The sequence below is a fragment of the Chiloscyllium plagiosum genome, chromosome 25 (assembly GCF_004010195.1).
Source record: "Chiloscyllium plagiosum isolate BGI_BamShark_2017 chromosome 25, ASM401019v2, whole genome shotgun sequence".
NCBI lineage: Eukaryota > Metazoa > Chordata > Chondrichthyes > Orectolobiformes > Hemiscylliidae > Chiloscyllium > Chiloscyllium plagiosum.
This window is the reverse complement of record NC_057734.1, coordinates 21,430,111-21,456,780: the sequence shown is the minus strand read 5'-3', so window position 1 is coordinate 21,456,780 and position 26,670 is coordinate 21,430,111. Positions and strand designations below refer to the sequence as shown.

The 26,670-nt window shown below is 41.2% G+C and overlaps 1 protein-coding gene across 3 annotated transcripts in view; it reads left to right on the top strand.

Moving 5' to 3' along the window:
- LOC122562631 (EMI domain-containing protein 1-like) overlaps positions 1-26,670 on the top strand; it is a 342,320-nt gene that overhangs the window by 292,683 nt on the left and 22,967 nt on the right. For all 3 annotated transcript variants that reach the window (XM_043715640.1, XM_043715641.1, XM_043715643.1), the window contains exons 9-13: positions 12,844-12,933; positions 15,946-15,998; positions 16,252-16,314; positions 19,286-19,330; positions 26,139-26,183. In XM_043715640.1, the coding sequence (XP_043571575.1) occupies positions 12,844-12,933; positions 15,946-15,998; positions 16,252-16,314; positions 19,286-19,330; positions 26,139-26,183 (296 nt within the window). The remainder of the gene's footprint in view (positions 1-12,843; positions 12,934-15,945; positions 15,999-16,251; positions 16,315-19,285; positions 19,331-26,138; positions 26,184-26,670) is intronic.

The window sequence follows — 26,670 nt, the reverse complement described above, 5'->3', positions numbered from 1 at the left end:
GAATTATGGTCGCTGGCCCCAAAGTGCACCCCCGCTGACACCTCAGTTATCTGCCATGCCTTATTTTCCAACAGTAGGTCAAGTTTTGCACCTTCTCTGATAGTTACACCCACAAACTAAATCAGAAAATTGTCTTAATAAAAGCAAATTACTGCGGATGCTGGAATCTGAAACCATAAGAGAAAATGCTGGAAAATCTCAGCAGGTCTGGCAGCACCTGTAAGGAGAGAAAAGAACTGATGTTTCGAGTCTAACTGACCCTTTGTCACTGCTTTGACAAAGGGTCAGTTAGACTCGAAATGTCAGCTCTTTTCTCTCTTTACAGATGCTGCCAGACCTGCTGAGATTTTCCAGAAAATTATCTGGTATGCACTTAAGAAATTCCTCTCCATCTCAACCTTTAACCCTCTGGCAGTCCCAGTTGATGTTTGGAAAATTAAAATCCCTACCATAACTACCCTATTATTCTTACAGATAGCTGAGACTTCCTTACAAGTTTGTTTCTCAATTTCCCTTCTGACTATTACGGGGTCTATAATACAATCCCAATAAGGTGATCATCCCTTTCTTATTTCTCAGTTCCACCCAAATAACTTCCCTCGATGTATTTCCGGGAATATCCTACCTCAGCATAACTGTAAGCTATCCCTTATCAAAAATGCCACTCCCCCTCCTCTCTTGCCTCCCTTTCTATCCTTCCTGTAGCACTTGTATCCTGGAACATTAAGCTGCCAGTCCTGCCCATCCCTGAGCCATGTTTCTCTAATTGCTATGATATCCCAGGACTCAGCCCAGTGAACATTTGTTGTAGGCTGCCTATGGCGGGTATATCTTTTATAAGGTAAGGTGTACACAGTGCTCCAGGTTTGATCTCACTAAGCCCTCTACAGCAGCAGTAAGACTTTCTTGCTCCCATAGTCGAGCATTCTTGCAATGAAGGCCAACATAACCCTTGCCTTTCTAATGCTTACCACATCTTCATGTTTGCTTTCAGTTGCTGTTGTACAGGGACATCCAGGTCCCTTTGTGCATCAACATTTCCCAGTCTATCAATCTTTTTAAATAATACTTTGCAATTCTGTTTTTCCTGCCAAATTGGACTTCACACCTATCCGTGTTATACTATAACTGCCAATTATTTAACTACTCATTCAACTTGTCTGAATTACTCTGATGTCTCTACATCCTTCTCATCACTCACACTCCCAAATAGTTTATGTCGTTCCAAGTAAATTTGGATATATCGTATTTGGGTCCATCATCCAAATTGTTGATGCCGATTGTGAATATCTGGAAATGACCCATTTGTTCCAACTCACTTTCTTGTCTGCTGACCTGTTCTCTCTCCATGCCAATATATTGCCACAAGTCTCATGGACTTTGATTTTGCACATTACCTTTTGTGTTGTGGTAAGACAATCAAAATCTAACTGCACTCCATTCATTTGTTCTCCTTCTTCTATTCTACTAGTTACATCCTGAAAAGACTCCAATAGGTTTGTCAAACACAATTTCCCTTTTGTAAATCCATGTTGACATTTTGTAATCCCTTGATATTTTTCTCAGAATCTTTTGTCACCTTGTGTATAATAGACTTCAGTATCTTCCTTACTACTGATGTTAGGCTAACTAATCTGTAGTTTCTAGTTTTCTCCCTCCTATTTAAATAGTGAGGTTATATTTACCACCCCCAGGTTGTTCCAGAATCTACAAAACTTTTGAGTGTGACAGTCAACATATCTACCATTTCCATGGCAACCTTGTCTAGCATCATGAGATGTAGGTGATCAGGCCCTTCAGATTTATCAGCTTTCAATCCCATTAACTTCTCCAGCACCATTTTTTTTTTATTAATGCAAATTTCCTCCAGTTCCTCCTTCCTTCTTCCCTAACATTTTTGAGTTGTTATTTGTGTCTTTACTGTGAAGAGAGACTAAATTAGTGAGTGGAATGCCAGTGATGTGCATATCCATGACTAAATAAAAGAATGAGAATATTTGAAATGGACATGACAAGTTTTATGTATTAACCATCTTAAAGCCTCATCAAAGAATGCACTTTATAGTTAATTGATTATGTCTATTGTGTTTGTGGTGTTCAGTATTTACCTTGTTCAGTACTGTCACAAAGCTGGTCCTTTTTTTTCTAAAAGCTGTTCCTTTTCTCAAGGATGCTGTGTCCTTGGCTTTTTTCAGAGGGGTCGTAAACATTTCCCAGTTCCGATCAGACTAGTTTGGCACAGAGATTAAAGGGTATTGAGAGGCCTTTTATTTATATGTAAGCAGATGAGACTTCAGGACAAAGTGGTCATGTTTTAGAAGTGACATGTATAATGAAAGAGGGAGTGGTCAGCTCTCCAGCTGGGCAGTTCAGTCCAGAACCAATTAGGAGTTCAGCTGTGTGGAAACAGGCCGCAAAACTCTCTCTCTCTTTCTGCCCTTCTAACTTCAACCTATAAGCATCTGTTCCTTTTTTTAACTGTGTTTTAAGAGGGTTTGCTTAGTGGGACTGTTGCCTATATTTGGAACAGCATACTTAAGTCTAGTTTGGATAGACTGAGTTCTGCAGGTGTTCTTTATTCTATTCTTTGTGTTTCATTGTATCATTTTGCGAATAAATTTTTGTCTGTTTTAAAACCTGGTAGTCAACCTCGCTAACTTACACCGGGTAATTTTCACTGTACACTTAACACAACAAATTGCAAAGTTATGGTCTGGGCTGTCTGCTTAAGAATGTTTTGAGTGACCTGGCCTAGTCCATGACAGTACCATGATTATGAGTTTAGGCCTTAACCAGATATACATTTAAACTTCTGAATATTTTTCTCTCCTTCATAACTCCATTTATGGTAATAGTCAATAATTAGACAAAGATGGTATTTCAGCTGCAATTTTCCTTAAAAACCTTCTTCAGTATCTCATCAAAACAAAAATACCCAATTTAAAGTAAGAAGCATCTCATTAATGAGTCTTATTTAGTAACCTTCTAAATGCAACCTATGTTTTCATGCTAAAAATGTAAGTTTTCTAAATTAAATTTGGTCTTTTAATCATCCATTTTTGTTCCATGCAGCGGCAGGAAAGATTAGTGGGCATTAGACTGGAAGGCTGGGGTCATTCCTACACATGTAAAAGACATTTAGACAGGTACATGGATAGGATAGCTTTAGAGGAATATGGGCCAAACACAGGCAAATAGGACTACTTCAGTTTAGGAAACCTAGTCAGCATAGACATGTTGGGTCGAAGGGTCTTTCTGTGCTGTACGACTCTATGGCTTGATGAGAGCGGAGAGGTGTTTTCCCCTCCTCACCTTTAAACCAGTCATCTAGTCTCACCTAATGTAAAGGAGTGAACCCACATGCTTTCCCTCTCTGCATTTTCCCTTGTCATCACTTTCCACCCCAGTAGTCACCAGAATCAAAAGATCATTTCTGCCACTGCCAGCAGGATACCACAGTTAAACATATTGTTCCCCTCCCCTCCATTGTCAGCATTCCACAGGGACCATTCCCTCTGTGACTTCCCCATCATTCCTCAATTTCCCAGGACAATTAACAACGATCACAGAAGGTGAAGCACTTGCCCGTTCTCCTGTTGCCTCATTGCCAAAAACCACAAAAGTGCCTTCGAGGTGAAGCAGCATTTTACTTGTACTTCTTACTATATTTGCTGCTCACAATGTGGTACACCTTTCTCTAATGCATTACTTTTGCCAATACCTGATTCTGCCACATGCCTTGCAAAACTGATTGAAAGCTGGGTATTTCCTTGGTTCATGCAGAAAGCCAAACCTTTTGCATTTTTTGTTATGTTTGACCTACAAATTATTGTGTTTGTACTTCAAACTATAAACTTTATCAACCTATGAACATCATTTTGTACTTAAATCCATTCTTGACCATATCTTTGGTTTGTCTCACAGATCTCTCTGGAAGACTTCCATAGAGGTGGCTGTGATCATCAACTCAAAAATTCTGTTTGTTAGCTTCCCATCTGAAATATCACATAATGAGACCCTTCCTCTGTATCTGCTCTTGAATTGGTTCTGTTGATTCTGTCAAAATGATTTGATTTCCAGTCAGTGAACATCAGAAGTTTGATCTGTGTCTGAATTGGTCTTCTAATGTTGTCCATACCATTCTGGCGTCTTTTAGCTCCTTAACTGTTTACCCTGAGTGTTGTCGACCATTGTTAACAATTTTAACATTTCTTTGCATTGGACACACTTGAATCCAGAAACCATAACTCTGAATACTGTTTAGACATTGTCAATTCTGATTCAGATGTTGATTTTTAGGTTTAGATTTAAATTTTATTGTCACGTGTACTCAAGTACAGGAGTACAGTGAAAAGTGTCTAGTGTCGCCGTACAAGGCACTATCTTAGGTACAAGGGTACCTCGGTACAAAAAAACTCAGCTACAAAGTAGGAAAAGAAACAAAGTTTAAAAGGTTAATCATTACAAGCCATCATAGAATAGGTAGAAAAATAAAGAAATAAGGTAATAATTAACATAAAGTCCTTCTTAATATGAACTAGAAAAATGAAGGAATAAAGTTAAAAGGTCTGTTGTGTCCATATTTAATCTAGGAATTTTGTGGAAATTCTGACAACATACCTTTGACCTTCTCTCACTTGCATACGCGCTGATCTCTTTGCCTCTCGCAAGTGAGATAACTTGGCCTCTCCGTAGGGATTTGTCTGTTTATTAGCAAGCTCTGTTTTCAATCCTTTCCAATGTGTAACAAATAAATATAGTGTAAGGTGTCTCCTGCAGTTTTCACACAATTTAAAATGGTTGACCATGTGGTTCACCTGTAGATTGACTTGCTTGCTTACTGGTCAACTAAAATGGGCCTCATCAACATGATGTTTTCCAGCACTGATCATGTCATATTAGTGATAATGGTCTTATAATTATCCACGAGGAATTGATTAACTGTCGGTTACTTTGCCTGAAAACAGTAATACACATTACAAGTTAAGAAGCAGACGAATTGATTGCTTTGTGTGCAGCTTGCAATCCCAAAGCAGACTGTCAAGGAAAATTGCAACAAAGTATACATACAGCATATAGTGTTTTAAAAGTGAATTCTCTTCAAGATAACCTACACAAATGACAACTTGAAAATCAAGTAAAATAGGTTGTAGTTCTAATTTGATACCAACTTATACAAATTGCAAGAATAATTGATGTGGGAAATGAAATTACCGGATCAGTGCATGCAGGAGAGGGATGAAAGTTTATTGTTAGTGCAGTGTAAATATACCTGCCCTCAAACTGAGAGTGAATAAAATGTAGAAATATTTTCCATTCCCAAACATGTACTTCTTTCACCTTGTCTGCATAAAGAAGCATTAAAATGACAGCTATAAAAGTCAGGATTTATCTTTATTAGATATATTATTTACAATGTATGGGGAAACATAAACAGAGAAAATAAACAGAATTATTGAACAAAAAATGTTGTTTGTAAGAAGGCCCTGAACATGATCTGAAAACATTATCTCAGAACCTTTAGCTCCATCTGCTGCCCAGTCCAACAGTGGAGCAGCTGAACTGCGAGCAGATCTGTCTGTAACCATTTGTTTCAATTGTTTTATATATACTGAGACATTTTGTCAGAAATTCCTTCCCAAACCTAAATGATTCTGATCCAAGGAATTGAACAGTAATAAAGTTCAGTAAGACACAAGCTGATCCAATTCTGCTGAACTAAACAAAATTTCCAATCATGTTTGTTCAGCATTAACATTTGACTTCTATTTCTTGCGTGTAATAATGCAGCTATATCATATATTTTCAATAACTTACATAGCACCGTGCTATGAATCACCATATTACCTGAAAATAATTTCATAGTTCTATGGGAAGGTAGCTTCTAAGGGCCTTTTAGATTAGACTGGATTCCCTACAGTGTGGACACAGCCCTTTGGCTCAACAAGTCCACACCGACCCTCCGAAGATTAATCCACCCAGACCCATTCCCCTACATTTACCCCTGACTAATGCATCTAACGCTATGGACAATCTAGCATGGCCAATTCACCTGACCTACACATCTTTGGACTGTGAGAGGAAACCAGAGTACCCAGAGGAAACCCTCGCAAACACGGGGAGAATGTGCAAACTCCACACAGACAGTCGCCAGAGATTGAAATCGAACGGAGTCCCTGGCGCTATGAGGCAGCAGTGCTAACCACTGAGCCACCATGCTGCCCTTCTTACAGCACAGTGATAGTGTTCCTAGCCCTGGACTCGGAGGCTCAGTTTCAAGTATCACCTGCTGTAGAGGTATCTCTGAACATCCTTTTAATGACCATTGTTCCAGCTACTCACTACCTGGTTATGTTTGGGTATTGTGAACAGTCTTATACCCAAAACACCCATCTACGCGCCCATAAGGTAGACCTTGAGTGTCAATGGGATTTACGTGGTGCCCTCCAGCCCTTGTTTTCGAGGAATGGCTTTGGTGAGAAATGGACAGATTAAAAATATTTTATCTCTGGTCTTTGTCAGAGTAATGGGTTTACCATCCGACTTAGACTTGCTCACAACCAGCTTATCTGTTAATCTTTATTGTGCTTAACCTGGCCACTTAAATCTTTCAATGTTTATTTTTGATTATAATATTGATAGAAAAGATATCTTAAATACTTTAAATGAACATCCTTAGCATTTTAAGGCAATTCAGGGTGATTCTACTATAATTCCTTTCTCAATTGTACCTCAGTTTGTTGCATTAAACATTCTCAACCTTCCATGGTGTAGGAGTGGGACATATGCTGTTCTGTTTGAACCAGTGACCTTATCTGTATCATGAGTCAGTCACTGTAATGTGCAGCCATCTGTCAGCTGGCTTGCAGTACTGCGTTGAGCATGAGAATTGAAAATATATATCATTAAGCCAAAACACTTGAGTCATAAATTAACTTTATTTTGCTTTTTAGAAGTAAGAACATAAATAAAAGCACAGAAAAGGAAAGAATGATAAATTGTAAAATATTAAAAGAACGAGAGGAAAGACAGGCTTTGTTATCAGATACAGGTGAATAAAGCTGACAGGGCATGTCTTCCAAGTTTTGAGTCTCACCTGAAGCAGTGTCACTGATGGTCACCCTGAGCAGTTTGATGGTCTTGGATTTAGAGATGTGCTCATGAACTCTCCTCTCTACTGATTCTATGACATGACCCAGAGAGATAACATTCAGACTTCCTTAAGATCTGACACAAATGCCATGGACAAAGCGGGTATTCCAGAATGTCCCATTGGGTGCATACTGGGTCACCAAAAGGATTTCGCCTCCAGATCACTTTGAAGTAAGTTGGATCCAAGAAGGGTTATACCCAAAACATTGACTTCTCCTCCTCCTCTTGATGCTGCCTGCCTTGCTGGGTTCTTCCCACTTCCTGATCATCTACTGCTCCCTGCACACAGCATGAAGCCAACATTGGCGTAATGGTACTGTGAAAAAGTGTGGCACTGGAAAAGCACAGCAAGCCAAGAGCATTCGAGGAGCAGGAGGGTCGACGTTTTGAGCATAAAAACCTGTGCTGCTGCCCAGGTCATCTTCCATTTTATATGGAGATCAAAGATGGACCGGGTCCGAAGGGACTCAATGTATAAAGATCTGGGCAACGGGGTAAAAACACACCCAATGCGACCGTCACCCTGATGGCCACCTTTGTGTGAGGCTGCATCAAGCTGTGCGTGGATCCCCGGTACGCAACCACCAAGTGTCACTACGTACTGAGGTTCTACCTGTCCCCGGTGTGCGAAGGACGGGCCTCGCTGCCGCAGAATGCTCCAAGTAGTTGGACCGTTCCGTATCACCTGTTCTTCGTGGAGAAGTTTATGAAGAAAAACACCTTTGACCACAAGTACATCAGGAAGTGGTCAGCACGTAGTGTCCTTGAGACCCTTCGGGAAAATGAGACGGCGGGTCCTATCGAGCGGTTCCCTGAGCAGACTGGCAAAGTCATTTGGCAGAATGCCTCATCACCAGAACTTTCCAACAAGCACCAAGACATGGCTTGGCTGGTGGTGAGAAGGGCTATGCCTGTGAGATCCTTTATGTACGCCTGGACTCTCAGCCGCACCACACGCTGCCCTCGAAGCGGCTGTGGAGGGGATGAGACTGTCACACACCTCCTTCTGGAACGTGCCTATGCAAAGGAAGTCTGGAGAGGAATGCAGTGGTGTTTGTCGAGGTTTGTCCCGAGCAGCGCCGTGACACGGGACTCCATGCTCTACTGTCTGTTCCCTGGGACGCACACCAAGACGAACATCAACTGTGCCTGGAGGATCATCAACTCGGTGAAAGACGCTCTTTGGGCAGTCTGAAACCTGTTGATCTTCCAGCTGAAGGAGTTGACCCCGACTGAGTGTTGCAGACTGGCACATTCCAAGGCCCAGGACCACGTGTTGAGCGACAGCTCGGGGCAGCTGCTGCCACAGCGTGGTGGGGAAAGACCACCATGTAGCATCTGCCTGCCGAAGAAGAACAGGGGGCCCACCCAGTCTTTTGGGCTCCACTGACACCTCAGCAGAAGAGCTGGATAGTAAATGTACAGACTTGTATATAGGAAAAATAAATTTCGATGTCTGTATGTAAAGCAATGTAATGTGTGCACAAGAATGGCATGACCAATTGTATAGAGATCCAAATAATTTTATGAATAAAGTATATTTTTGAAATAAAAAAAATAAGCTCTTCATCAGACATTCCCGATGAAGAGCTTATGCTCGAAATGTCGACTCTCCTACTCCACGGATGCTGCCTGACCTGCTGTGCTTTTTCAGCACGACACTTTTTGACTCTGATCTCCAGCATTTGCAGTCCTCACTTTCTCCTAGTGGTACTGTCACTTGATTGGAAATCTGGAGGGCCTGGCTAAATCTCTGGGCACACGGGTTCAAATTACACTACAACAGTTCAAGCTAAAGCTAATCATTGATTGCTGTTAAAAATTTATCTGGTTTACTAAAGTCCTTTGATCTGCTGTCCTTACCTGGTCTGACCCATCAATAATGTGTCAAGATTAGAGTAGTGCTGGAAAAGCACAGGAGGTCAGGCAGCATCCGAGGAGCAGGAAAATCGACATTTCGGGCAAAAGCCCTTCATCAGGAATGTCTGAAGAAGAGCATATGCTCGAAACGTCGATTCTCCTGCTCCTCGGATGCTGCCTGACCTGCTGTGCTTTTCCAGCACCATTCTAATCTTGACTCAAATCTCCAGCATCTGCAGTACCCACTTTTGCCCCTTAATAATGTGGTTTACACTTAAGAACCTTCTGAAATGGGCTCCCACATTAAGCTATTCAATGGGGGCTGGGCAGAAATGCTGGCCTTGCCGGTGGCATCCACGTCATACGAAAAAATAAATCAAACAAAAACGACTGGTGAAACAAGGGGTTCAGCCTCCATCATTTGCTTGAATCAATACATCGCAGCTTCCTGACTGTTGTGGTCTGTCTATTGGTCAGCTAGCATTGGCAGCCTACTCACTGTCCTCAAGCAGTTACAGAGGGCTTGTCATGCTCAAGCAGTGCAGGCTCAGAACCTGGAAATGATTCTGCTGTCAGGGTCTCAAGCTCCAAAACAATCCTGCCTAACTTCTTTCTCAAGTACCCTCAGCATGATTCATTATTTTAACGACAGGTCCGTAATATCCTAGCATAGTCAGGCCAGAACACAACGTGAAGCTCTTTATCTTTCAGAAAGTAAATGAAATGCAGAGTTACAGCTTCAGTCAGTTTCAGTTTCTATAATGTTGTCGTGTACAATTTCGTTGTTATTTTTAATCGTCCACTTCAGGCAAATGATGACACACCTTGGGGGAAGATGGGATTTGAAACTTCTGGCTCAGAGGTAGAGACACTATCACTATGCCTCAGGAACTGCCCCACCTCAGTCACACACACACCTTGGGGGAAGATGGGATTTGAAACTTCTGGCTCAGAGGTAGAGACACTATCACTATGCCTCAGGAACTGCCCCACCTCAGTCTCTCTCTCTCTCTCTCACACACACACACACACACACACACACACACACACACACACACACACACACACACACACACACACACTCAGAGTAAGCACAGCCAAATAAGCAGCATCTGAGGAGCCGTATTCCAAGCATAAGCTCTTCATCAGGAATCAGTAACCTTTAGGTTACTAGTTCAGTGACATTACTATTATGTTATCACCTCTCCATTAGATCAATTTGCACCATTCTGCTATTGGAGCTGTTGACTAATCAATTGCAATTAAATAGTCTTCAATGGACCAAGGTTTGAGGCAAGAAATTGCCACTAGTGGAGACCTTTAGGACCCAGAGATCCAAAGTCATTTCCTCCTTCCATATGTACAACACTTGCCATACCTCATATAATATTGATGATTTGGAGATGCCGGTGTTGGACTGGGGTATACAAAGTTAAAAATCACACAACATCAGGTTATAGTCCAACAGGTTTAATTGGAAGCACACTAGGATAGTGGGCTAGTGTAGGTTAGGTGGGCTTGGATCGGCGCAACATCGAGGGCCAAAGGGCCTGTACTGCGCTGTATTTTTCTATGTTCTAGCTTTCGGAGCGACGCTCCTCCACAATCACCTGATGAAGGAGCGTCGCTCCGAAAGCTAGTGTGCTTCCAATTAAACCTGTTGGACTATAACCTGGTGTCATATAATATTGTGTGATATAAAATATTGAAAACACTAACGTCCCACATCTTTGAGTCACCTTAAATGGAGTTTTGATTTGAACAAAATAAGTTGTGGCTATTCTCCTGCAGCGCAATCTTATGAATCAGATCAAAGCCTGTACTAGTTGCTTTCTGTTTAAAATATCGGTCTAGAGTTTGTTTGCCTCTCTACATTTATCTCCCTAGGCTCATCACAAAACAGAAGGCTTAAGTGCAGCACAACAAGGGCTCACAGCAACAATTGAAGCAAAATTGATCTTGTGTGAACCTGTGAAATGAGTTGAAAGCTTGTCACTACAGCGGTTCACTGAGATGTTAACACTTAAAGTGTGAGTGGGGGACTTGAGTTGTTTCTGTCTCTAAGAAAGTTGAGGATCCATTGGAGAACCTCAGAATTACAAAGGGTAAGTATTGATCAATGAATGCTTAATGAGAGAAGATTGAAATAATCACCAATAACTTGCATGGAGATTCTATTACTCTCCTATAACTTCTGGAGAAAATGCACAACAGATTATTTAAGGTGTTTCACTTCTGATTTCTGTGGATCTTCTGGCACATCAGGATGTTGGGACACCCAAATAGAGACCCTGCTGATCAGAAAAAAAGAATTAAAGAATAGGTGAGAAAGGAAATCCTTACATAGGGAGAGAATAGAATATACATTGATGTGTAAAATGTTCTGTTAATAAGCAGAATTCATATGTGACTTTAAAAGGGATTTAGTAGCCTGAATGAAAGTTTATTAAAGGATTTGAGGACTGAGCAGTATGTGGTTTGTGTGGAGAAAAATGATGGTGTAATATTGCAGTAATATTTTGTGATTCTATGAAATACAGACTGTTATTGCTTTTCTCATTATTTCGATAGTGCTGTTAATATTCTTATTTTAAATTTAATTTAATCTATATCTGGTCATGGATTATGAGTCTGTCATGCAGACTTACATTAAGCTTATTAAAATAGGTCTAGTATTAGAGATAGCATGTTGCCCTCTGGTGGCAAGTCACCATTTTGCTGTAATTAGCCACAGAAGGAATAACAAATGTACTGTTTGTGACTCATTGGGTATTATTTTCAATCTCAGGAGGAGTCAGGTGAGGCCTTACTTTGATGACACTGGCCATCGTGTTGGTTTCTCAATATTTTTCCTGTTGCTGTGCTATTTTAGAAACTGCCATTTCATTGGCATGAGATTAGTAATGGTTACCTACCTATAAAAGTTCCCATTCTCCTCCTTCCACAGCCAGTACTCTGATATCTGCCCTTTAAAACTGTTCCCTATCCAGAATACCTGCATGGCAGCTGTGGCCAGTATAAATTTAATTATGGAAAGATACTCTATCTCTCCCTCTTACCTACATTGGCAACTCCCAACTGTACCAGTGGTGTCTTGTTGCTCCTCCGGCCAAGGGAGCCAGTCCACAATCTTTAATTGGCCATCAAAAAAAAATCACATCGGACCTTGGGTATTGGCGCAAAGTTATTTGTGACCAGGAATCAAGCCAAGCAAGTGTCTGGACCCAAAACGAAAATTCAACTAACCAATTCGTATATTCTAGTATTTAATAATTCTTGCAAAAATAAACTGTGAAATGCTACCTTGGCATTGCATAACAGACATTTTAACGAGGTTGCTCGGCTCTGCATCCATAACACTGATAATTGGGATCAATTGAAGCCCAAAGGATAGACCATAAATAGCCATTTACCTAATTTCTCCAGGATTTATAGCTGTAACAGTGCAAGTTTAAAATGGGTTGCCTAGGACATCTCTACCCTTTTATATCTGTATACTTGTTCAGCTGTCTTAGTAGCTCATTTGGCAAGTTTAGTCAGAAAAGCCAGATTCAATCCAATGTTGGTGCTGAGTTAACTGATCATTGCCCGGCAATGACTGTAAAATCACAGGGTAGTACCTACGGTCTAGAACTGTATTGAGAAATGATCTCAAGGTCAAGGAACTCCAGTGCCTTCAACCCAAAAAAGAGGAGAAATTTCGAGAGTCAAAAGAATACATTCACAATCTCTGGACCTAGAAAGGGTTTGGTCAAATACACTTTTTTTTTAGTGAAGTTTAAGTTTAACTCTTCTTATATGTAATAATGCTGACATGTTTCATTGCTACAGGTGATTCCGTCTTGTCAAATACCTTCACAGATACTGTTGTAACTGGTGTTCGTGGACCACCTGGACCACCTGGACCAGTGGGACCTGTCGGTAAGTTTTATGCTTCAAGAAGACTTCATTTTAGATTTTTTTCATAAACCATCCAGCACATCTATGATGTTGGTCTTCCTTTCAACAGTGCAGTGCAAAGTGTATTATTGAAAATAAACAAAAATAAACAGAGAAGCATAGAAAGCAGGTATGTCAGTAGGCCATTTGGCCCATCAAGGCTGCACCCCCCCATTAAACATGATCATGGTTCATCCACTATCTCAACGGCTTACACCCACTCTTTACCCCTTTAGCTCCTACAAATCTAGTAGAGTCATAGAGATGTAGAGCATGGAAACAGACTCTTCAGTCCAACCCATCCATGCCGACCAGATATCCCAACCCAATCTAGTCCCACCTGCCAGCACCCGGCCCATAACCCTCCAAACCCTTCCTATTCATATACCCATCCAAATGCCTCTTAAATGACGCTCCAGGGAAAACAGCCCCAGCCTGTTCAGTCTCTCCCTGTAGCTCAAATCCTCCAACCCTGGCAACATCCTTGTAAATCTTTTCTGAACCCTTTCAAGTTTCACAACATCTTTCCGATAGGAAGGAGACCAGAATTGCATGCAATATTCCAACAGTGGCCTAACCAATGTCCTGTACAGCCGTAACATGACCTCCCAACTCCTGTACTCAGTACTCTGACCAATAGTTTTAAATAATGCTATGAGAGGTAGTTGTCACAATAATGATCAAGATTCATTTCACTGAACAGTAAGTTGTGTCTTCCACCAGATGCTTGCCACTTCCCCAAAGGCAAACTTTAGAAGTGGAGACAGTGAACAATCTGAGCAGCACTTGTTACATTTTCCATTGGCCCACTGAATTAACAGGACCTTGGGCTGGAACCTTCTTGTCTATCAATGCAAGAGGGCCAAGAGAGAAGGAAAATAAAGTTGAAGAGGAAAGGAAAATGTGCAATTTTTAAAAAAATTTAAGATTAAAAGTATAATTTCATTTTCAATTAAGTTTGAATTTTCACTTTCAGTAGAACAAAAATTAAACTTATGGAAACATGAAAATGTTTACTGCCAAGGAGCAGCACAGTTACATGAAAAATAACATTGGGACCACGGTCTACATTCTCATGCCTCACTTGTAGCTGAGGATCACTTCAAAGAAGTGGGGAAAACAAATTAAATAATTGTACCACATTTAATTATCAAATTTGTTTTGCAATTGATTGATTGAAAATGTATATTTATAACTGACTCTTGCTTTAACAGTAGCAATAAATATTACTTCCGCCAGTAATAATGCGGTGTGGACTCGATGGGCCAAATGGCCTTACTTCCGCTCCTATGTCTTATGTCTTATGGTCTAATACCCACACCATATGAATGAAATAGGAGAAAACTATAGCTGCATCATTTTTGCAAAAGAAACCCAATTGTGGCTTGATGCAGATTTTCAGTTTCAGCGGATGTCTTGGGATGGATTGGGGGTGGTGAGGAAGGATAGACATTGCAGCCATGTCCAACGTCGCTGATGGGAGACATGGCGAATTCTCACTTACAGGTCTCAGTACCCTTATGTGGGCTACTTGTGTATTGAAGAGCTCAATAAACAGGGAGCTCCATCAATCCATCACCTCCAGTGTTGAGATCAAGCATTGCAGGTGGATTAAGGGCAGGGAGACAATAAAAGGGAAGCAAAGAGAACATCTTTTATTCCTTCATTGTTTCGTGGTTGAGCTTATCCCTGACAAGGTCAGTCTTTGTTGTCCATCCTTCATTGCCCATGAACTGTGTGACTTTATAGGCTATTTTCAGATGGCAGTATCACATAGTTATGAGTCTGGAGTCACAGGTTGGTCAGATCAAATTAAGACTTCCACAGTGGACAGTAGGGAACCAGATGGATCATTATGACAATCGATGATAGTTTCAAGGTTACCATGAATTAGTTTTCAATTGCAAATTAGTTATTGAAATTCCAATTCCACCATTTGCCCTTGGAGCTTGAAGCCTTTCCTCCAGAGTATTAAAGTGAGCCCCTGTATCATTAGTCCTGTGACATAACCACCAGGGCACCATCTCCACCTGGCGTGGTATGTAGAAGCATTGATGTGTACTGTCATTTCATCAGATATGGAGGTGGAATAAAGAATATTGGGCAAAATAATGCACCCATTTGCACAGAGTTAAAAATGGAACCGACTGTGTTGGCCTTAATGCTCCCTCACCAATGAGTTTAAAGACAGGGAATGGACAGGGAGTACATTAAATCCAGTGGGTAACCTGCCAATGTCTACCTGCCTGCCCTGCTCCCAACACAGTTATCTCAGTGGCAAGAGTGGCATTGGGTGACCTGACTGCCAGTGGAACAACTGAACACTGAGTGAGCAAATAATGCCCACATTAGGGGCTTACTGCACCTGCATTTGGCCAGGGTCACGAATGGCCCACATCAAGCAGACACCCTGGCAGGCTTCTCTGTATGGGCTGGTGGTGGTCAGGATGCACCCTGTTTAGCCAGTGTCTCTCCAATAGGAGAGGTTTATTGAAAAGTGTGGCACTGGAAAAAACACAGCAGGCCAGGCAGCATCCAAGATGCAGGAGAGTCAACGTTTCGGGCATAAACCCTTCATCATGAATTTAACAACACACTCCACCCTGACCCCATGTTGTCTTGATGAAGGGCTTATGCTGCTTATGTGGAATCTCCTACCCCTCAGATGCTGCCTGACCGGCTGTGCTTTTCCAGCGCCACACTCTTCGACTCTAGCCCCCAGCCAACATTCAAAGTTTGCCTGTGTAGAGTACAAGCAGTGGGCACCACCTTTCCTGGTGCTACTGGTACATCACAAGCTGCCTAGATCACTCTTTAGCCAGTGAGGGTGGAGGAGGTGGGAGTAGGTGGCCCCATGTAATTCAGTCGTTGTTTCTGATGTGCTCCTTCTCTGACATACATGGCTCATCATTTACTGTGATTAATCATGAGAGGCTTTTGAATAAAGTAGGCATTTACTCAAATTAAGTACAGTCTTTTGTTGAAAATGTTTAGGTTCACCTGGTCAGCAAGGACCTATTGGACCACCTGGGCCTCCGGGAAAAGATGTAAGTCATTGCAAAGATAATTGTTGTGGTTCTAACAGAGAAAATATTCAAATTTTACAGTAACTCATTTGCGTTCAAATTAATATGAGCTTTTTTTGTTGGTGTTCTTTTCGGCTTTATTCTTGTAGAGTCACAAATTATAAATGCATGGAGAGATTTTGTCTCAATCAGTCAGAAACTAATAATTTTTCATATGATAATGTCATGTTTCCAGTCTCACTTTTCTAAATAGAATGTCCTTTATTTTGGATAGGGATGGGCTGGTCGGCCAGGTATACCAGGATTAGATGGACCTAAAGGTGAAAAGGGAGACAGAGTAAGTTTCACAAGGTTGAAGTGGGACATGTTAGACACACTGAAGTGTAAGAATGCCTAATAAGGCCACAATGTCTTTTAGTTTATAGCTACGTCCATGATATGAGAAATCATTGAAGTAAATAACATCAGTGTTTGCTGACGAATATTGTGTGAAGGTAGGCTGATCATCAACTGAAAGAAAGAAGCTTTGTTGATGCTAATTGTTTATCCAGCTCACAGTTTCCTATGTTCCTGTGTACCTGCTCATCTTCTCCTCCACTTACCTAACTGACTGTGGACAAACATTTCAAGGAATAGCATCCCTTCCTGTGCCTGCACCATCACTGTGAAGTCTCACGAGGATCGATTCTTGGCCTACTCTCTTTTCAACCTGTACACTGCCCATTGGCACAGTCATCCAGAGACACAGGGGCAGGTACCATCACAAGTCCATAAGCAAGGTATCTGGTCACAGCTCAAACCAAAACGTCACATCAGTTCAAAGTTCAGTCACCATGCTACATCACTTGTGAATGATTATGGAAAATGAAATAACTAATGAGAGGTGGACATCCATGAACATTCCCAATGTCAGTGTTGATGGAACCCAAGACAAGTGAAAACAAATGAGACCAGGGCATTTGTAACTTCACAAAAAGTATCGAGTTGAAGATCTAGCTCAACCTCGTCCTCAAATCCCAACTATCATACAGGCTGGTTTTCCACCAATTTGATTCACTTTGTTTAATATCAATGATTGTGCTGAATGCAACAAAGATCATGAGTCACAACCTCTTCCCAGATGTAATGTGGAAGAGTTCTGAGCCAGAGCTAGGCATGTTCTAAACATGCATCTTGTTTCAGTGCATCTGACAATTGTAACATCAACTGACAAAGTGGCAAGTGGCCCCGCATGGCCTCTCCATAAATAGCCAGCCAACTCCAGTCCAGTCCAGTCTCTCCAAATACAGCCTCGTTAGCCTACTCTCAATTTCAAACTGCTGGAAGGTATTTCTGACAGTGGTATCAAATGGCACTTAATTACCTTATAGATAAGTTATGAAGCCGCCTTCAGCAGCTCCTCCAAACTTCAGGGCTTTGGAAACACTGTCAGTTCCTAATGCTGCCACTGTTCTATCACTCTGGGAAAAGTGCTAGAACTTTCTACCTAGTTGCATTGTGCTTGAAAGCTCACCACGTGATCTGCAGCAACTCAAGAAGACACTGGACTACCACCTTCTCAAGGGGAACTGGGCACAGGCAAACAACACTGTTTGGTTAACAATTGCAAGGGATTTTTATTGTATAAAAATAAAGGCTTAGGAATAATTAAAGAAGAATGTTGGAATGGAGGGAGGACGTTAATGAAAGCTCTTGAAAGGCTTAAAAACTAGCAGCTTTTATAAGCACTGAAATAACAACAGGTAACAATGTCAGCCAAAAAATGAGGTCCTTGTGTGTAGTCTTAAGACAACAGCTGACTGGTCCAGCTAATGGCTGTGGCAGGTTTATAGGCCATGTTCTTAACAACAGATGGCACAGGTCTGTCTCTGACACGGCTGACCCAGATCCTGTGGAGGATCTTCTCCGTTGCTGTTGACGAGCAGGTGACACAATGCCAGGAAATATAATTGATAACATCTTGGTGGCTGCAAACAAGTGCTGCCTTCCTTTCAGCAGTATGGTGCAAAGTGTGATTTGCTGTGACTGCAGAGTTTATAGAATTATCCGACTCTGTATCATTGAAACGTTCAAATAAACAGAGAAGTATAGAAAGCAGGTATGTCATATGTCATCAAGGTTTCACTCCCTTATTAAACGTGACCATGGTTCATCCATTATCTCAACGACTTACACCCGCTCTTTACCCCTTTAGCTCCTAGAAATCTGTTTATTTCTTAAATATAGCCAGTGACTCCACTCTAACAGCCTTCCGTGACAGAGAGTTGCACAGGTATGACACTCTCTGAGTAAAGAAATGCTTCAATCTCAATCCATATTTGCTTACCTTGGATCCTGAGACTGTGACCCACTGTTCTGAACTCCTTGGCTAGGGAAGACATCATTCCTGCATCTAAACTAACCCAGCCTGTCAGACTTTGTTATTCCAATGAAATCCTCTCTCATTCTTCTAAATTCCAAAGAATCCAGGCCTGCTCAACCCAATTCCTCCTCATAGGATACAATGTGCCACCCCAAGAATCAGTCTTGTGAAGCTTCGCTGCGCTCCGTCTATGGCAAGTTTATCTTTTCTAAGGTAAGGACACCAAAACTGTACATAGTACTCCTGCTTTGGTCCCATCAAGGCCCTGTACAGCTGCAGTAAGATTTTGTTACTTCTGTATTCAACTCCTCTTGCAATGAAGTCTAACATGACAGTTGCCTTCCAAACTGCTTACTGCATCTCCATGTTTGATTTCAATGACTGGTGTACGAGGACCTCTAGGTCCCTTTATGCATCAACATTTCCAAAAGTGCCTGCTATTATAGTCAGGCATCTTACAAACACACAGACATTGGAAACCAAACATTTTAAGTGCCACACACTAGCATAAAGTTGTTATTCACTAATTGCATCAGAAATAATGCAGTTTTCTGTTTTTTGTTTGAGTTTCGGTCCAAAATGTTGACTAAGTCAAAGTAGGAGGGCAGGGGGTACCTGGAAAGGATGATAAGGGGCGAAGGTGGATGAGAGGAGTGATTGGAAGAAGGGAGTCATTGGAAAAGCAGGACAGTCACAAAGCAGGGAGATAATGTCAGGTCAATGGCATACCATTTTAATGTTGGACTGCTACCCCTCTCAAGTCTGCACTGAGATGAGTATTTTTAATGACTTTGGCTTCTCTGTTGTTGAATTGTCATTTACTTCTCATTCTAATTTGTGCTCTATCCTGATTCCAAAACTAATTTTAAAATAACAAACTGTAACTCCATAGCCATTTGTTTAATGGCTGCACTGTAAATGAAATCTGTATTTTTAACTCAATTAGGGCCCATCTGGATATCCCGGAGAAAGAGGCCTCAGAGGAGAAATGGTAAGTTGCACTACCAATTTGCATGCATCTTGATTTTCCTGACTGAATTGATGTCTTTATTTCATCTATTTTGTTTTGATCCAGTTAACAATTGTTTATATCTTGTTGAATTATGATTCTCCCGTAACTTGCAACAATAGAAGTGTGTTTTTGTATCTGGTTGAAGGGGGGAGTGGGGATATTTGTTTGTCCCTAAATATTCAGGGAACAATCCTGGTAGCAGATTGGAAAGACTTGTGATGAACCTAGTTGCACCTTGTTGTCATTGAATCGGCAAATTTCTGGGAATTCTGACAAACCCTTCCACCTCCCTGTCACTCATCCCTCCACTCAGGAAAGTATTTTAATGTCCTTCCTTTTGTTGACGGACGGTTCTCTTTAGGAACTGCCTGTTTGGCCACATGAAGACTTGCTGTTACTAATGCAGTGACCACACCATTGGCTGCCCCAGGGCCAACCAGTATGAAGTAGCAGTCGAGAGTGTGGTGCTGGATAAGCACAGCTGGTCAGGCAGCATCCGAAGAGCAGGAAATTCGATGTTTTAGGCAAAAGCCTGATGAAGGGCTTTTGCCTGAAATGTCGATTTTCTAGCTCCTCAGATGCTGCCTGACCTGCTGTGCTTTTCCAGCACCACGCTCTTGACTCTAATCTCCAGCATCTGCAGTCCTCACTTTCGCCCATTATCAAAAAACATTCGATAAAAGGTATAAATTTATACAGGGAGAAAAAGATCAGCAGCAGACAATGAGCAACACTCAGCATTCTTTTTCCAAGTACATTAAACCATTTTGTGACACCAAAGTAACAAAGTTCTTCAAAAGTCTTCAAGAGCTTTGACCTTGTACTTGGATCACTGTAGCAAAGATATTTTCCTTTGAGTTTCACCACTGTGCTGTAGAGTGATCCCTGGCAACTTGTGGATGCAGATGGCTCTGGTTAGTACTGCTGCCTCACAGCACAGGGACCCACTTTGATTCCACCCTCAGGTGGAATTTGCACATTCTCGCTCTGTCTGTGTGGGTTTCCTCTGGGTGCTCTGGTTTCTCCCGCATTCCAAAGTTGTGCAGGTTAGGTGGATTGGCCATGATAAATTGCACATAGTGTCCAGAGATGTGCAGATTAGGTGGATTCGCCGTGGAGAGTGCAGGGTTACAAGGACTCATTTGGCTGAATGGCCTATTTTAACACTGGAGGGATTCTATAACGATTGCCCAGGAATGAAAAGCTTAACATATGAAGAATTGGGTTTGTATTCGATGGAGTTGAGAAGGATGAGGGAGGATCTAATTGCAACATACAGAATACTGAATGGCCTGGACAGAGTGGATGATCGGAAGATGTTTCCATTGGTAGGAGAGACTACGACCCAATAGCCTAAGAGTAAAATGAAGACATTTTAGAATGGAGATAAGGAGTAACTTCTTCAGCCAGAGAATGGTGAATCTATGGAATTCATTGCCACAGAAGGCTGTGGAGGCCAGGCCATTGAGTATATTTAAGACAGAGATAAATAGATTATTGAGTATTAAGGGGATCAAAGGTTATAGAGTCATAGAGATGGATACTACGGAAACAGACCCTTCGGTCCAACTCGTCCCTGCTGACTAGATATCCCAACCCAATCTAGTCCTACCTGCCAGCACCCAGCCCATATCCCTCCAAACCCTTCCTATTCATATACCCACCCAAATGCCTTTTAAACATTGCAATTGTACCAGCCTCTAACACTTCCTCTGGCAGCTCATTCCATACACATACACCCCCTAGGTCTCTTTTCTATCTTTCCCCTCTCACCCTAAACCTATGCTCTCTAGTTCTGGACGTGGAAAGGTTGCCCCCTAGGTCTCTTTTCTATCTTTCCCCTCTCACCCTAAACCTATGCTCTCTAGTTCTGGACTCCCCCACCTCAGGGAAGAGACTTTTACTGTTTATCCTATCCATACCCCTCAAGATTTTATAAACCTCTATAAGGTCACCCCTCAGCCTCCGATGCTCCAGAGAAAAGCAGCCCTAGCCTATTCAACCTCTCCCTATAGCTCAAATCCTCCAACTCTGGCAACATCCTTGTAGATCCTTTCTGAACCCTTTCATGTTTTACAACATCCTTCTGATAGGAAGGACGCCAGAATTGCAGGCAATATTCCAACAGTGGCCTAACCAATGTCCTGTACAGCCGCAACATGACCTGCCAACTCCTGTACTCAATACTCTGACCAATAAAGGAAAACATAACAAATGCCGCCTTCACTATCCTATCTACCTGCGACTCCACTTTCAAGGAGCTATGAACCACTTTCAAGGAGCTATGAACCTACACTCCAAGGTCTCTTTGTTCAGCCACACTCCCTAGGACCTTCCCATTAAGTGTATAAGTCCTGCTAAGATTTGCTTTCCCAAAATGCAGCACCTCGCATTTATCTGAATTAAACTCCATCTGCCACTTCTCAGCCCATTTGGCTCATCAGATCAAGATCCCATTGTAATCTGACGTAACTTTCTTTGCTGGCCAATAGACCTTCAATTTTGGTGTCATCTCCAAAGTTACTAACTATACCTCTTATGCTCACATCCAAATCATTTATATCAATGACAAAAAATAGTGGACCCACTGGTCACAGGCCTCGAGTTTGAAACTCAACCCTTCACCACCACCCTCTGTCTTCTACCTTTGAGCTAGTTCTGTATCTAAATGGCTATATGGGGAGAAACTTGGAGAATGGGGTTAAGAAGTTTATCAGCCATGATTAAATGGTTGCGCAGACTGGATGGGCTTTCTGCTCCTATGTCTTATGGTCTTATAATTGTAAAATTTATGTTTGATGGCTCTATCATTAGAGATAAGGAGCAGAGATTTACTAAGGAATGGGTCTGAGCAGCAGATGGCCTGCCCAGCCTCATATCTCCACACTCCTGCACTATAGTCGGGCTAAATTGGCTAATGGTAGCATTTCCATTACTCAGTGTCCATGAAGTCCTGCCCTTGGACCAGCTCCAACACTGCAGGCAGTACCAAAGTTCAGTGGTGGCCACCCCGTAGTGCAAGAACATCACATCTGCCTCAAGGAAGATTAGTTGAAAAATGTGGTGCTGGAAAAACACAGCAGGCCAGCCTGAAGAAGGGCTTATGCCCGAAACGTTGATTCTCCTGCTCCTCGGATGCTGCCTGGCCTGCTGTGTTTTTCCAGCACCACATTTTTCAACTCAAGGAAGATTAGGTCTGCCTCAAGATGGTAACTCTGGAGGGTCTAGAGTTTAGAGGGACCCGAGAGCACAATGATACTGCAGGGAAAGCAGCTTCTGATGGGCAGTGACATGGAAGGAAAAGTCGCTGTACCCCTGACACACACAGAGGACCCTTGAATTTGTTATTCCCCTTTTTTCATAGAGATAGTTGAAAATGACTTGCCCACTCCTGGCCAGTTCCCATATTAGCCATACTTCAACATGGACAACAACATACTATTTATAGATTATCTCAAATGGTATTTTAATCTCAATTTACTTCATGCTGTTTATTTGCACATATTTTGTTCTTTTTCTCCTTGCTGTTTTCTAGAATTTGTCTATTTTAAAACCTTTTTAAATCTTACATCTGATCAAACTGAGATATACTTTGTTAGGAAACAGAACATTTTCCCTCTCTTTGTACCCAGGCGTTCGTGGGGTTAGGTGTAGCATGAGTTAGATATAATTTAGTTAGCTGTTATGAGTTAGCTGCAATGTCCAATTTTAATTGTTCTCCCCTTGGTGACTGCCCTCAATTATCAAGGCCCTAAATTCTACAATTGCGCATCTTCACTGCATTTGAGCATTAACCCAACCTCCGAAAAATGCGCTCGAGGGATGCTTCAATTTTTTCCTGTTCATTCCAGTTATCTCAGTGCCTCGCTAAATGATTACTTGAACTCAATTAATTTCAACCTTAAAATGGTGCAAGATTACATTTGAGCCAGATTGTAGGGTGAAAGGACAAAGAAGGATTCGCTGTAGTGTTAGATGAAGTACCTTGGGTGGTGGTGTGGGGGGGATGTTTGATTTGAGCATTAAAGCATGCAAGACCACAACAATGACATTGGGCTGAATAGTCTGTTTCTTTGTTGTAAATCCTGTATCATTGTAGAATCATACTGTGCATTATGGTTCTCCTCTTTTCTGGAATAAGCTTATTTTGCTGACACAGTGTAGAAATTTTCTTTGTGTCGCTGATAGGAGGTCACCAGAGTCTGCCATTAATTTCCATTTGCTTCTTTGTGGTGTTTTCTCTTTCATTAAGCAATTCTTAACTTTCTTTTAAAAAAAGAAAACTGCTTCTTAATTGGCCTGTAAAGGCTTATTATTCCAATATTGTGTTCTTGCAGTATTCTAATTTCACCTCTGTAACATCACGCGATTCTATCCATTTCAATTCATCTCTTGCTGAAATCTACCAGTAAGCCCATGTTCCCTCTGGCATTGAGTATTCCAGTGCACTCATGATTGGCCTCCCACAATTTAACTTCCATAAACCTGAGGTCATCAAAAACTCAGCTGCCAATGATCTTGCTTGCACCAAGTCCCATATACCAAACTACCACCTTCACCCGCCAATTCCCACTCCCCATCTGACTTACAGTGACTTCTCATTAAGCAAACAAGTCACTTCTAAAATACTCAACATTTCTCTTGTTTGGAAACCTCTCCAAGACCTCACCCCTCCCTACAGCTGTAATGCCCAATTTTAATTGTTCTACCATTGGTGACTGCCCTCAATTGTCAAGGCCCTAAACTCTACAATTCACTGCCTAAACTTATCTGCTGTTCTGCCTCTCTTACACCCTTGAAAGTGCTCCTTACACATATTTCTTTAACCATTTTGACCAAGTATTTTGTTATCTGTCTGAGAATGTTCTTGTGTGACTTAGTGTCACATATCTTCTTGTTAATGCTCCTGAGAAATACCTTGAGATATTTACTACACTGAAGGCATGATATAAATAAATTCGCTCCCCTCAGAGCCAACTCTTGTTTATTCAAAATATTTAATCCATGTATTTTATGTCATAGTAATTAGAATGTGAAAGTTGGCAGTCATTTACTATTTAATGTGCGAAGCATTCAAGGGAGATTGCTGTTTATAACGTGGAATCTGAATAGAATCATAAAGCACAAAAAGTTGTTCGGCCCATCTTGCTAATGTCAACATGTGGAAGGAACTATCCTATCAGTCCATTCCCCGTTCAGTCTCAAAGACTTGGCAGTTATTTCCTTTTATTTCTTTTGGAATCTTATGAATAGAAAACAAATTCTGTACTCAAAGTGAACGCAAAGTAGCCAAATTTAATAGATCAGGTGGAATTTAATTCACTCAATATATTTGTTTCTACCATGTTTTCCTAAATCTTGTCCACTTCCTACTTTATTCCAGATTCCCATAATTTGTAATTTCTATTTTAATTTCACAAAAGATATAGCTGGATCAGAAAAGGTTGCAAATAGCTGATGTGTTTTTTTTTGGGAAAGAATCTATATTTTATATTGGGGCAATGATCCATTTAAGAATTAGGTTCTTTAATTCTTGAAATAAGAACTTTCAGTGCTATAACATGGACAGCAGATTCTTGACAGCCAAATGACTCTTGACTATCTATAGTGAAACATGAGAAAGTGCAGAATGTTTGCACAAAGAATGGATATTCCTCTTCATCAACTGAAATCAAGCATGATAATGATAGAAAAGTGGGCACATTTGTATCGTATGGCCTATTGCCAATGCTAAGTTTATTTATCTCCAGCAGTTCCTGTTGGGTCTCCACTGGTCTCTGCTTCTTATTCAGTGCTTGCTAGAACAGAAAGATCAGGATAAATGTCACAAGTCACTGAAAATATTCAGGCAGATGCACGTAAAAAGGCTTATGGGATCCTGTGCATTATAAACACAGGAATGGAATACATTAGCAAGTAAGATATGATGAACCTCTTAACAAACACTGACTCAGCCTCAACTGGAGTATTGTGTCCAGTTCTGGACACTGCTTTTTATGTGAAGGCTAAAAAGGAAAAGATTCATGAGAATTATTCCATGGATGTATGATTTCAATCTTGCAGATTGAATGGAGAAGCTGGAGTTGTTCTCCTTGAAGAGAAGGCTGAGAGGAAATTTGATGGAGGTAGTGAGCCAGAGGAGATAAGGAGATATAACTTCTATTAGCATAAGGGTTGAAAATTAGAGGATACAAATTTATGATTAATGAAAGAGTCAAAAGAGGCATTAGGAAAAGCATTTTTCACACAGCAAGTGTTTGAGAATGTGCTGTCTAAGAATGTGAGGGAAACATAAGCAGTTGGGAATCTCAAAATGGAAGCATATAAGTCCCTGAAGAGAGAAAACCTGCATGTTAAATAACAGGGAAGTCTGACTAGCAGAATTGTTCTTGCAGAGAGGTGGCATAGCTATGATGGACCAAATAGTCTCTTTCTGTATTGTAACTACTCTAGGTTTCTATGATTTCCCAAAACCCAAGTTTCCAGCCTTCTTCCCTCTTATCTATCTCTGTGCCGGCCAGTTGTAAGACCCTTTCCCAACTATAGATCTGAGATAGCAGTAGAAATTATTTAAGAAGACATATATGAGGCAGGCTTTTCCTCCTATTGCCTGGGCATGGTCTTTCATGTATCTTTCATGTTAGCAGCTTGCACAAATTGTGAAATCTGCCAAATTTGCATCTTGAAAATAATAATGGGACTGTCCCTTTAACATTTTTGACTTATCGACAGTATTTTCAAGACGCTATAACAGATTTATACTTTAATAGAGTGTCATATTTTATAGGGGGAGCCAGGAATTAAAGGAGAACCAGGAGATAAAGGACAACCGGTAAGCTCCAAATACAAACTGGAGTGCACAACTGTGAAAGGCTGTGCCCAATAGTCTCTTTAAACCTGTGTAACTGAATTAAATTTGTGAAAATTAGCTGATCAGCAACTTGTCAAAGTAAACGTGCTGGATTTAAAATACTTTACAATCTGATAATATTTCTCCCTTCGGAATATTTGTCTCAATAATACAGCAAAATATTCTACTATGTCATAGTTTGAGTCCAATTTTAGATATTTCTGGTGGTATAAAATCTAATTTTGCCGTTGTTATTGGCAAAGAATATCTGTGTTCAGCTTTATGGCCACCATGACAGCCTAATTTGCCCATTTTATATTTTTCGGGTTGGCCACAATTAGATCAGCTATGGGTCGTACTGAATGGCAGAGTGACTGGAAAAGACTGAATGGCCTAGTCCTGTTTCTAAATCATGGCATGTTTAGAACTGTTGCTCAAGTACTAGTATGTATGTAAAGTGCCCCTGATT